The sequence below is a fragment of the Cherax quadricarinatus genome, chromosome 1 (genome assembly GCF_038502225.1).
Source record: "Cherax quadricarinatus isolate ZL_2023a chromosome 1, ASM3850222v1, whole genome shotgun sequence".
Classification (NCBI taxonomy): domain Eukaryota; kingdom Metazoa; phylum Arthropoda; class Malacostraca; order Decapoda; family Parastacidae; genus Cherax; species Cherax quadricarinatus.
In genome coordinates, this window is record NC_091292.1 from 90,193,308 (window position 1) to 90,206,833 (window position 13,526).

A 13,526-nucleotide genomic window follows, 5' to 3' on the forward strand; every position below is an offset into this window, starting at 1 on the left:
CAATTGTATAAACGTTATAGGTATGGCTTGGGAGGGAGTGACTAAGAGGACCTTGAACTCTGCTTGGAAAAAACTGTGGCCAGAATGTGTAGACAAAAGGGATTTTGAAGGATTTGAGGCTAACCCTGAGAAGCCTGTGCCAGTTGAGGAATCCATTGTGGCATTGGGGAAGTCCTTGGGGTTGGAGGTTAGTGGGGAGGATGTGGAAAAGTTGGTGGAGGAGGACAATGAAGAACTAACCACTGATGAGCTGCTAGATCATCTTCAACAGCAAGAGGCCACACCTGCGGAAACTGCTTCGGAGGAGGGTATAGAGAAATTGAAGAAGTTGCCTACTTCAAAGATTAAGGAAATGTGTGCAATGTGGCTAAAAGTGCAAACCTTTTTTGATGACAATCACCCTAACACAGCTATTGCAAGCCGTGCTGGTCACTATTACACTGACAATGTTGTGAACCACTTTAGGAATGTCATAAAGGAACGGGAGGTACAGGCCACTTTGGACAGATATGTTGTGTGACAGAAGTCCAGTGACTCTGAAGCTGGTCCTAGGGGCATTAAAAGAAGAAGGGAAGTAACCCCGGAAAAGGACTTGCTACCTCAAGTCCTAGTGGAAGGGGATATCCCTTCTAAACACTAACCCATCCCTTCAATCATCACCAGATCTTCATTAAAGGTAAGTGTCAATTATTGTTATTTTTTTTTTTTTTTCAACAAGTCGGTTGTCTCCCACCGAGGCAGGGTGACCCAAAAAAGAAAGAAAATCCCCAAAAAGAAAATACTTTCATCATCATTCAACACTTTCACCACACTCACACATTATCACTGCTTTTGCAGAGGTGCTCAGAATACAACAGTTTAGAAGCATATACGTATAAAGATACACAACATATGCCTCCAAACTGCCAATATCCCAAACCCTCCTTTAAAGTGCAGGCATTGTACTTCCCATTTCCAGGACTCAAGTCCGACTATGTGAAAATAACCAGTTTCCCTGAATCCCTTCACTAAATATTACCCTGCTCACACTCCAACAGATCGTCAGGTCCCAAGTATCATTTGTCTCCATTCACTCCTATCTAACACTCTCATGCATGCTTGCTGGAAGTCCAAGCCCCTCGCCCACAAAACCTCCTTTACCCCCTCTTTCCAACCCTTTCCAACCCTTTCGAGGACAACCCCTACCCCTCTTTCCTTCCCCTATAGATTTATATGCTTTCCATGTCATTCTACTTTGATCCACTCTCTCTAAATGACCAAACCACCTCAACAACCCCTCTTCTGCCCTCTGACTAATGCTTTTATTAACTCCACACCTCCTAATTTCCACACTCCGAATTTTCTGCATAATATTTACACCACACATTCCCCTTAGACAGGACATCTCCACTGCCTCCAACCGTCTCCTCGCTGCTGCATTTACCACCCAAGCTTCACATCCATATAAGAGTGTTGGTACTACTATACTTTCATACATTCCCTTCTTTGCCTCCATAGATAACATTTTTTGACTCCACATATACCTCAACGCACCACTCACCTTTTTTCCCTCATCAATTCTATGATTAACCTCATCCTTCATAAATCCATCCACCGACACGTCAACTCCCAAGTATCTGAAAACATTCACTTCTTCCATACTCCTCCTCCCCAATTTGATATCCAATTTTTCTTTATCTAAATCATTTGATACCCTCATCACCTTACTCTTTTCTATGTTCACTTTCAACTTTCTACCTTTACACACATTCTCAAACTCATCCACTAACCTTTGCAATTTTTCTTTAGAATCTCCCATAAGCATAGTATCATCAGCAAAAAGTAACTGTGTCAATTCCCATTTTGAATTTGATTTCCCATAATTTAATCCCACCCCTCTTCCGAACACCCTAGCATTTACTTCTTTTACAACCCCATCTATAAATATATTAAACAACCATGGTGACATTACACATCCCTGTCTAAGACCTACTTTTACCGGGAAGTATTCTCCCTCTCTTCTACACACCCTAACCTGAGCCCCACTATCCTCATAAAAGCTCTTTACAGCATTTAGTAACTTACCACCTATTCCATATACTTGCAACATCTGCCACATTGCTCCTCTATCCACTCTATCATATGCCTTTTCTAAATCCATAAATGCAATAAAAACTTCCCTACCTTTATCTAAATACTGTTCACATATATGCTTCAATGTAAACACTTGATCTACACATCCCCTACCCACTCTGAAGCCTCCTTGCTCATCCGCAATTCTACTTTCTGTCTTACCTCTAATTCTTTCAATTATAACCCTACCGTATACTTTTCCTGGTATACTCAGTAAACTTATTCCTCTATAATTTTTACAATCTCTTTTGTCCCCTTTCCCTTTATATAAAGGGACTATACATGCTCTCTGTCAATCCCTAGGTACCTTTCCCTCTTTCATGCATTTATTAAACTTACATTCTGCTCTTCTTCACTTCTAAAAGATGGTATACCTCCCTGGCCAGTGCATGAAATTACTGCCTCCCTTTCTTCCTCAACATTTAAAAGTTCCTCAAAATATTCTCGCCATCTACCTAATATTTCCCTCTCCCCATCTACTAACTCCCCTACTCTGTTTTTAACTGACAAATTCATACTTTCCCTAGGCTTTCTTAACTTGTTTAACTCACTCCAAAAATTTTTCTTATTTTCATTAAAATTTCGTGACAGTGCCTCTCCCACTCTTTCATCTGCTCTCCTTTTGTACTCTCTCACCACTCTCTTCACCTTTCTTTTACTCTCCATATACTCTGCTCTTCTTATAACACTTCTGCTTTGTAAAAACCTCTCGTAAGCTACCTTTTTCTCTTTTATCACACCCTTTACTTCATCATTCCACCAATCACTCCTCTTTCCTCCTGCCCCCACCCTCCTATAACCACAAACTTCTGCCCCACATTCTAATACTGCATTTTTCAACCCCCCCCACTACTCATCTTTGTGCTAGCCCACCTTTCTGCCAATAGTCGCTTATATCTTGCCCGAACTTCCTCCTCCCTTAGTTTATACACTTTCACCTCCCTCTTACTTGTTGTTGCCACCTTCCTCTTTTCCCATCTACCTCTTACTCTAACTGTAGCTACAACTAAATAATGATCCGATATATCAGTTGCCCCTCTATAAACATGTAGTACATCCTGGAGCCTACCCATCAACCTTTTATCCACCAATACATAATCTAAGAAACTACTTTCATTACATGCTACATCATACCTTGTATATTTATTTATCCTCTTTTTCATAAAATATGTATTAGTTGTTACCAAATTTCTTTCTACACATAGCTCAATTAAAGGCTCCCCATTTACATTTACCCCTGGCACCCCAAATTTACCTACTACTCCCTCCATAACATTTTTACCCACTTTAGCATTGAAATCCCCAACCACCATTACTCTCACACTTGATTCAAAACTCCCCATGCATTCACTCAACATTTCCCAGAATCTCTCTCTCTCCTCTACACTTCTCTCTTCTCCAGGTGCATACATGCTTACTATAACCCACTTTTCACATCCAATCTTTATTTTACTCCACATAATCCTTGAATTTATACATTTGTAATCCCTCTTTTCCTGCCATAGCTTATCCTTCAACATTATTGCTACTCCTTCTTTAGCTCTAACTCTATTTGAAACCCCTGACCTAATCCCATTTATTCCTCTCCATTGAAACTCTCCCACCCCCTTCAGCTTTGTTTCACTTAAAGCCAGGACATCCAGTTTCTTCTCATTCATAACATCCACAGTCATCTCTTTCTTATCATTTGCACAATATCCACGCACATTCAGACTTCCCACTTTGACAATTTTCTTCTTCTTATTCTTTTTAGTAATCTTTACAGGAAAAGGGGTTACTAGCCCATTGTTCCCGGCATTTTAGTTGACTTTTACAACACGCATGGCTTACGGAGGAAAGATTCTTATTCCACTTCCCCATGGATATAAAAGGAAAAGTAATAAGACCAAGAACTATTAAGATAAAATCAAAGAAAACTCAGATGAGTGTGTATAAATAAACGTGTACATGTATATGTAGTGTGACCTAAGTGTAAGTGGAAGTAGCAAGACGTACCTGTAATCTTGCATATTTATGAGACAGACAAAAGACACCAGCAATCCTACCATCATGTAAAACAATTACAGGCTTTCGCTTTACACTCACTTGGCAGGACGGTAGTACCTCCCTGGATGATTGCTGTCTACCAACCTACTACTACTACTGTTATTGTAAATATTCTATTGCATTAAACTTAATATTTCATGTAGTAAAAATTGTTTTTTTCATACTTTTGGGTGTCTTTCACAGATTAATTTGATTTCCATTATTTCTTATGAGGAAAATTGATTCGCTTTTCGATATTTTCTGTATTCGATGAGCTCTCAGGAATGGATTAACCCTTCATCGCGCAAGGGGTCCGAAAATTTGAAATTCGAACTGAACTCCCTATGGTGGATAGAGTAACTCAATACAAGGTCACTGATCCCATATAAATTGATTTCTGATGGTTAGTTTTCGAGCAATTGCTAATCTCCGAAGACCGAAAATATTCGGCTGCGCCCGACAAAGGGATTAAAAAATTTTATGTTGCAAACTTGCAATTGTTAATAAAACACACCAAAACAATTTTTTAAATTTAATATACAAACAGACAATATAAAAAAACATAAATGGAACTTGTATCAAAACATTTTTTAATTGTTACAAAAATATAAAAAGGAAGCAAATATCAACAATGCCAAATTGCAAAGTGATGCAAGTTTCAATCCCTATATTCCTGAGATTCATTTGGAAGACCAATGATTCTATATTGCTAAATGGAAAGATGGAAGTCTGAGAAACAATTTCTATCAGTCTTTATGCACAGATTTACTTTGCATACACTACACACGAATGACGATGTTACCGGTTTCTTCGTGTTGCTGCAATACTTGCAAGTAAACGGCCTTTGCCCTGCCATTGGGAAGTGCATTAGACTAAGGTCTTTCCTAACACTGTCATCAGGCATTTCTGTACGTTTTCCCCTCCCAGGTTTCACTATGCCAACACCATTGGAAGTACATGGTGAATTAGTTGGTGAAGGTCTTGGAGTTGTTTTTAGGATGCTGCCTCTAAGGTTTTGTCCTTTAGACCTTGCAATTTCAGAGATACAATTCCTGAAATACTTCAGTTGCATACACTTTTGCTTTATTGCTCGAGAATCACGGCAATAAAGCAGCCATGCATTCACAACAGCAAGATCAAGAATATAGGCAAATAGCCGCATGTACCAACGTTTTGATTTCATTGGTGTTTTGTAGAGATGCATCAACATGTTGCTTTTGTCAATACCTCCCATGTTTGCATTATAGTTCTTGATGACTGCAGGGCACGATATTTGGTCTTTCCTCTTTGTAACCCTGTTATATCTGTCAACAAGACTCAGAGGCTCGACCCCAATATCAGTTGTCACTAAAGTCACAACTTTGGTGTCCTTCCATCTTACAACAAGGACACCATCATTGTTGTTGAAGCAAAAATTGCCCCTGACCACAGTGTTCCTTTCCATTTGTTTGATAGGCGCCAGATCTGGCTTACCACATCTATTGTCACGTACTGTTCCAGTGTATCTGCAGTTATACTTATCTCTTAGTAGCTTGACCAAAGGTATACTTGAAAAGAAATTGTCAGCATAGATTGCTGATGTGTTGGTCTTGTTCATAGTTTGTGCAAGTACCAGAACAATCTTTGTACTTATTGGAAGTTTAGATTCTTCCTGTGGAAGCTGTATGGGATGTGTGTCAAAAGTTGTTGTGCCTTGATACATGAGTATATCATGTTTGAGTCCATCTTGACTTGCACGACAAAAAAGTTTGAAACCCCACTTATCTGGTTTTGTTTTGATGTACTGCCTTAGGTTTCCAGCAGTTTTACCCTTGAAACCAACCATGACTTCATCAATAGATTGCTTGGGTGTAGCTGGAATTTTCAAGCAAGCATTAGTTAGTTCAGTGTAAAGAGGCCTTACTTTGTAGAATCTGTCATTATCCTTTTTTGTGTTGTCATTGAAATGAATATGACTTCTAAGGTACCTAAACCTCTTAGACGCCATGCTATCTACAACCTGTGGGATCCTAAAAGCAGCTTTCCAATAGTCTTCGAGGGATGGTAGTGAAGCAATACCCATGAACAACAAAATACCTATGAACCTCAAGATCTCTTCAGAATCTGTTGAAAAAGTACTATTTACGTCTTTTTGCCTTGCATACAAATTTGTTTGATATGCTATGTTATCTATCATGGCTGGAGTAACGAACATACGAAAATACTCATATGGAGACCTAATTGCAAGAGGCTTTTCATGTTCATATGCCGGCAAAGGATCATTTTCAATGTCATCTACGGTCCACTGAGATGAAACTTGAAGAGCAATATTCTCATGGATCTCTTCCTCATCCGGGTATTCCTCAATCCTAAAAGTTTTCTTTTTCCTCATTACTTTCTGCTTTTTGGCTGGCCTTTCTTTCCTTTCTTCCTCCTCATCATCACTTGACATCTCTGCATCCGGTGGCAAGTATTCATCACCACTATCCAGCAATTCTGGTTCGTCTACCTCTGGTTCCGAGTCACTGTCTTCAGAAACGCAGACATACCTCGACCTGCTGGTCGACTGCTCCCCATAAAACAGCCTCTCATGGAACTGGAAGGACAATAGAAACCTCCTGTATAAATCCAGACCACTACAGAGTTCATATATGCAATTGAAAATTTTTTATAAATATTTATTTGACTAAAATTGGACATTCCCGGAAACTCGCGCAAGACCGAAATAATTCGGACTAAAATGCTTGCACTTTTTTCAACTGCATGCTACACTCATATTATGCTTCACACGGACTTTAGGTATATATCAAAATATGCCTAAACTTCATGTAAGCACTAAACACAACAATCAGTACTTACCGACATTGTAGAATGTATAATCCAAGAGTAGATTAGTAAGGGTGGAGGGAAAAATGCGTGTGTGGGCGAAGCCAAGCCACCAGTGTTTATATTTTGATCTCTCAACCAATGGGAAGGCGGCAGAAGCGAACTGTACTTAGCTGAAGAGACTCAGGGAAGGCTTGTGATTGGTTGGAACTAAAGAACGGGAAGCTGGCCGTGCGGGGCGCGAAGTATGACACGCGCCAAAAACACGTAATTAAGACCGAATTTTTTCGGCCTCGCTCGACAAAGGGTCGAATACTGGGGGTCCACTGTATTTGGGTGCCTCTGCAAGAACATTGATTATGTAAGAGTGAGGTTAAAGTATTGAATGATGATGAAAGTATTTTCTTTTTGGGGATTTTCTTTCTTTTTGGGTCACCCTGCCTCGGTGGGAGACGGCCGACTTGTTGAAAAAAAAAAAATCTAGAAACACAATATAGCACTTTGTCTGGATTTTTTGGGTTAGCCTAGGTAATTTACACAATGTATAATTGCATTTACGTATGTGTTTCTGTGAGGTAGAAACAGAGATATAGAGAAAGAGATGGACATAGATACAGACAGACAGACGGAGATAGAGACAGCGGCCAGCTGCCCGGCCAGTCGCCAGCCAGTCAGCCGCTGGTCAGTCAACTGGCCAGCCAGTTGCCGGCCAGCCAGCCACCGGCCAGCCAGCCGCCGGCCACCAAGTCTCCGGCCAGCCAGCCGCCAGCCGCCAGCCACCAAGTCTCTGGCCAGCCAGCAGGCCAGCCAACAGGCCAGCCAGCCTGCCAAACACGTATTACATGTTCCAGAATTGTTTCTTGTCACTTAGGGCATAGGTTACAGAACATTCTGGCAGGATGACACTACCAGTGGTACCAAAATTGAAAGGGTGTTGCACATGGGTTATCATCAAGGTTTTTGATATTTCCTCGACCACTTGTGGCCATATCCATCACTTTCCTCTTAAAACGGGAGTGTTAATACAACATGACATCAGTGAATCCCTGGTGTTTGCCATGCTATTTGCTCTAGCTGGTGCTCAGTTGAACTGGTGCTTCCACAGGGTACTAAATGGTCCCAGATGTTTTTTTTAATACTGTGCACACTCATGTAGGGGAGGGGGGAATGGACAAATGGGTAATTGGGGAATAACGGAGTAAATGGGAGTAGGCAGGAGAGGTGATGTTACAAAAAAACGCGATTTCTAATAAGCTTAGAGATCTCCAGTGAATACTAGAAAGGACTGCCCTTCTAGCGTCCAGCCTGTTACTGGGTTTTCGTAACAATTAGTATCCTGGTCCAATTATCCATTAGAATTCAATAAGAATTATTAGTGCTTCAGGATTACAACTGGTAGGCTACTAACTAGAAAAATTAGAATTTAATAAATTTATTAACAACGTCTAGAGGTATAAGATCAAAGTAAATTAAATTAATATAAACAAAATAAGAATAATCACTTCTCTCGTGTACAGTAGTATTGTGCTGAAGGCACATATCACATTTATAAGTCTTAAGTACCGTCTGGTACATTAACATTTAATAATACAAATAAGTGTGTGTGTGTATGTGTGTAAGTGCTCTAAGTAGTTCGCTGTGTCTCAAGACTCGACTAGACTTAAACCAGTGACTGACAAAGTCCTCACATCAACTAACTTCTTGACCACCTGGCAATCAGAACAGCTTGCTTGAACAATAAAACGACTGATAAGCCAAACAGCAATATAACAAGCAAAAGTGACACAGAATCAGGAACAAGGGGATAATATAACGACACTAAGTAGGGACCATCAGCAGATCCTCCACAAAAGTCACAAAACTCCCATACTACTGAATCTAAGTTCAGCATAAGAAAATCCCCGACTGTGACAGTACATAGATACCAGTACAAGTTAGGTCAGAAGCTACAGCTCAGGACCTGAGTTGCTCAGTGTCTATGCGACACACAACCTCAGTACAATGTCAAAAATCACTAAGTCTAGACAAGGTTCTGTGGACAGTTATACAGAACCAATAACAAGAAAGCGACAGACGATTCTCCAACAAGGACCCACAAGAGAGGAGTGTGGGGCGTCTGGCCAGGAGAACGTCCAACCGACAAGAGAGTCTAGCCCAGACTGACTACTTCAGGCGAGGTGTGAACACCCCCCCCCCTCGATCACGTGATAGCTCCGTGGACAGTTGCTGCCCAGCAACACTGAGAAGCCGGCAGAGTAACGAGCCACGAGCGATAATTACAGTAGTTAGACAATCAAGACTTGAACTATGAGCACACAATAATAATATATGAATATTACATCCTACCTAACAATTTAACTAAGTCAAATAATAATATAAAGTACTGGTATTTACGATTTAGCTATTATCGCAAATATAAGTAATATAAAATTATATGAAAAGGTAATATACATTATATACATTGTGACCCATTCAGGGGTTGCAACAGGTGAGGTGAGTGATTAGCAGGGCTAATGTGAGGTCACTGCAACTGGACCATCACCTCTCATTATCTCTACCCACCACACTACTCACCCTCTCACTACTTGAAATAAATCAATGAAAAAAAAAGAATAAATAACTGGGGACAGTGAATATTACTATTCCACTCAAACACAGTTTATTATTAAGTCCTTGTACAATAATATATTTGGGAACAGGAGAACATTATTGGGTTTTAAATAAATGGGGATGGTACATATAAGCAGAGAGACAGGGAATACAATCAACTGATGAAATAGAATATAACTTACAATATAGTTGAGAGGACAGTTCACCACAGGAACTAAGTCACACTCTAGCAACAGGTTCCAAGATCTACACAGCACGGGCACTGCTCCAAGCCAGTACTCTGCCCAGTGTGTCCAACAAAGTCTCCTCCAGAGACACTCCTGCTCAGCTTTGAACACCGGCAGTAGCTCCAACCAAGTCTCTGCTGCTGGGAGCTTTGCATACAGGCCAGAGCTCTTCCCAAATCTCTCTCTCTAGCTGTTCCTTGAGGTTATATGGTCCTTCAAGCACCCTCCCAAAATGGGGTGTGCGCTGGGTGTTTTGACCTGACGCCGAGATCTGACACTGTCAAGAACAAAAGACTTCAGACTTAAGCCGAAAGGCGTGTCTGACAACTATTTGCCAAGGCAAGATGTGACCATATAATTGGTTAAATTAGGTGTCTCTTAGTGACCCCAAAAGCACAGCTGAACTACATCACAACACCGAGTGTTAAAAGGACAGTTCACCACAGGAACTAAGTCACACTCTAGCAACAGGTCCCAAGACCTACACAGCACAGGCACTGCTCCAAGCCTCTACTCTGCCCAGTGTGTCCAACAAAGTCTCCTCCAGAGACTCTTCTGCTCAGCTTTGCACACCGGCAGTAGCTCCAACCAAGTCTCTGCTGCTGGGAGCTCTGCACACAGGCCAGAGCTCCGCCCGAATCTCTCTCTCTAGTTGTTCCTTGAGGATATATGGTCCTTCAAGTACCCTCCCAAAATGGGGTGTGCACCGCGTGTTTTGATCTGATGCCGAGATCTGACGCTGCCAGGAACAAAAGACCTCAGACTTAAGCAGAAAGGTGTGTCTTGAGAACTATTTGCCAAGGCAAGGTGTGACTATATATATATATATATATATATATATATATTTATTTTTTTTTTTTATTATCACACCGGCCGATTCCCACCAAGGCAGGGTGGCCCGAAAAAGAAAAACTTTCACCATCATTCACTCCATCACTGTCTTGCCAGAAGGGTGCTTTACACTACAGTTTTTAAACTGCAACATTAACACCCCTCCTTCAGAGTGCAGGCACTGTACTTCCCATCTCCAGGACTCAAGTCCGGCCTGCCGGTTTCCCTGAATCCCTTCATAAATGTTACTTTGCTCACACTCCAACAGCACGTCAAGTATTAAAAAACCATTTGTCTCCATTCACTCCTATCAAACACGCTCACGCATGCCTGCTGGAAGTCCAAGCCCCTCGCACACAAAACCTCCTTTACCCCCTCCCTCCAACCCTTCCTAGGCCGACCCCTACCCCGCCTTCCTTCCACTACAGACTGATACACTCTTGAAGTCATTCTGTTTCGCTCCATTCTCTCTACATGTCCGAACCACCTCAACAACCCTTCCTCAGCCCTCTGGACAACAGTTTTGGTAATCCCGCACCTCCTCCTAACTTCCAAACTACGAATTCTCTGCATTATATTCACACCACACATTGCCCTCAGACATGACATCTCCACTGCCTCCAGCCTTCTCCTCGCTGCAACATTCATCACCCACGCTTCACACCCATATAAGAGCGTTGGTAAAACTATACTCTCATACATTCCCCTCTTTGCCTCCAAGGACAAAGTTCTTTGTCTCCACAGACTCCTAAGTGCACCACTCACTCTTTTTCCCTCATCAATTCTATGATTCACCTCATCTTTCATAGACCCATCCGCTGACACGTCCACTCCCAAATATCTGAATACGTTCACCTCCTCCATACTCTCTCCCTCCAATCTGATATTCAATCTTTCATCACCTAATCTTTTTGTTATCCTCATAACCTTACTCTTTCCTGTATTCACCTTTAATTTTCTTCTTTTGCACACCCTACCAAATTCATCCACCAATCTCTGCAACTTCTCTTCAGAATCTCCCAAGAGCACAGTGTCATCAGCAAAGAGCAGCTGTGACAACTCCCACTTTGTGTGTGATTCTTTATCTTTTAACTCCACGCCTCTTGCCAAGACCCTCGCATTTACTTCTCTTACAACCCCATCTATAAATATATTAAACAACCACGGTGACATCACACATCCTTGTCTAAGGCCTACTTTTACTGGGAAAAAATTTCCCTCTTTCCTACATACTCTAACTTGAGCCTCACTATCCTCGTAAAAACTCTTCACTGCTTTCAGTAACCTACCTCCTACACCATACACTTGCAACATCTGCCACATTGCCCCCCTATCCACCCTGTCATACGCCTTTTCCAAATCCATAAATGCCACAAAGACCTCTTTAGCCTTATCTAAATACTGTTCACTTATATGTTTCACTGTAAACACCTGGTCCACACACCCCCTACCTTTCCTAAAGCCTCCTTGTTCATCTGCTATCCTATTCTCCGTCTTACTCTTAATTCTTTCAATTATAACTCTACCATACACTTTACCAGGTACACTCAACAGACTTATCCCCCTATAATTTTTGCACTCTCTTTTATCCCCTTTGCCTTTATACAAAGGAACTATGCATGCTCTCTGCCAATCCCTAGGTACCTTACCCTCTTCCATACATTTATTAAATAATTGCACCAACCACTCCAAAACTATATCCCCACCTGCTTTTAACATTTCTATCTTTATCCCATCAATCCCGGCTGCCTTACCCCCTTTCATTTTACCTACTGCCTCACGAACTTCCCCCACACTCACAACTGGCTCTTCCTCACTCCTACAAGATGTTATTCCTCCTTGCCCTATACACGAAATCACAGCTTCCCTATCTTCATCAACATTTAACAATTCCTCAAAATATTCCCTCCATCTTCCCAATACCTCTACCTCTCCATTTAATAACTCTCCTCTCCTATTTTTAACTGACAAATCCATTTGTTCTCTAGGCTTTCTTAACTTGTTAATCTCAATCCAAAACTTTTTCTTATTTTCAACAAAATTTGTTGATAACATCTCACACACTCTCTCATTTGCTCTCTTTTTACATTGCTTCACCACTCTCTTAACCTCTCTCTTTTTCTCCATATACTCTTCCCTCCTTGCATCACTTCTACTTTGTAAAAACTTCTCATATGCTAACTTTTTCTCCCTTACTACTCTCTTCACATCATCATTCCACCAATCGCTCCTCTTCCCTCCCGCACCCACTTTCCTGTAACCACAAACTTCTGTTGAACACTCTAACACTACATTTTTAAACCTACCCCATACCTCTTCGACCCCATTGCCTATGCTCTCATTAGCCCATCTATCCTCCAATAGCTGTTTATATCTTACCCTAACTGCCTCCTCTTTTAGTTTATAAACCTTCACCTCTCTCTTCCCTGATGCTTCTATTCTCCTTGTATCCCATCTACCTTTTACTCTCAGTGTAGCTACAACTAGAAAGTGATCTGATATATCTGTGGCCCCTCTATAAACATGTTCATCCTGAAGTCTACTCAACAGTCTTTTATCTACCAATACATAATCCAACAAACTACTATCATTTTGCCCTACATCATATCTTGTATATTTATTTATCCTCTTTTTCTTAAAATATGTATTACCTATAACTAAACCCCTTTCTATACAAAGTTCAATCAAAGGGCTCCCATTTTCATTTACACCTGGCACCCCAAACTTACCCACCACACCCTCTAAAAGTTTCTCCTACTTTAGCATTCAGGTCCCCTACCACAATTACTCTCTCACTTGGTTCAAAGGCTCCTATACATTCACTTAACATCTCCCCATCTACTAATTCCCCTACTCTGTTTTTAACTGACAAGTCCATACTTTCCCTAGGCTTTCTTAACTTGTTTAACTCACTCC

General features: G+C 41.1%; 1 protein-coding gene and 1 long non-coding RNA gene across 3 annotated transcripts in view; one reads left to right on the forward strand and one right to left on the reverse strand.

The window, feature by feature from the left end:
* The window catches only part of LOC128685991 (uncharacterized), a 58,110-nt gene that overhangs the window by 37,424 nt on the left and 7,160 nt on the right, over positions 1–13,526 (forward strand). The gene's annotated exons all lie outside the window — the stretch shown is intronic.
* LOC138852522 (piggyBac transposable element-derived protein 3-like) lies at positions 4,496–7,081 on the reverse strand. The gene is made up of 2 exons (XM_070083821.1): positions 6,976–7,081; positions 4,496–6,712 (listed from the first exon to the last, which is right to left on the reverse strand). Exons 1-2 carry the CDS (start codon positions 6,979–6,981, stop codon positions 4,847–4,849), a joined length of 1,872 nt encoding a protein of 623 aa, XP_069939922.1. The 5' UTR covers positions 6,982–7,081; the 3' UTR covers positions 4,496–4,846.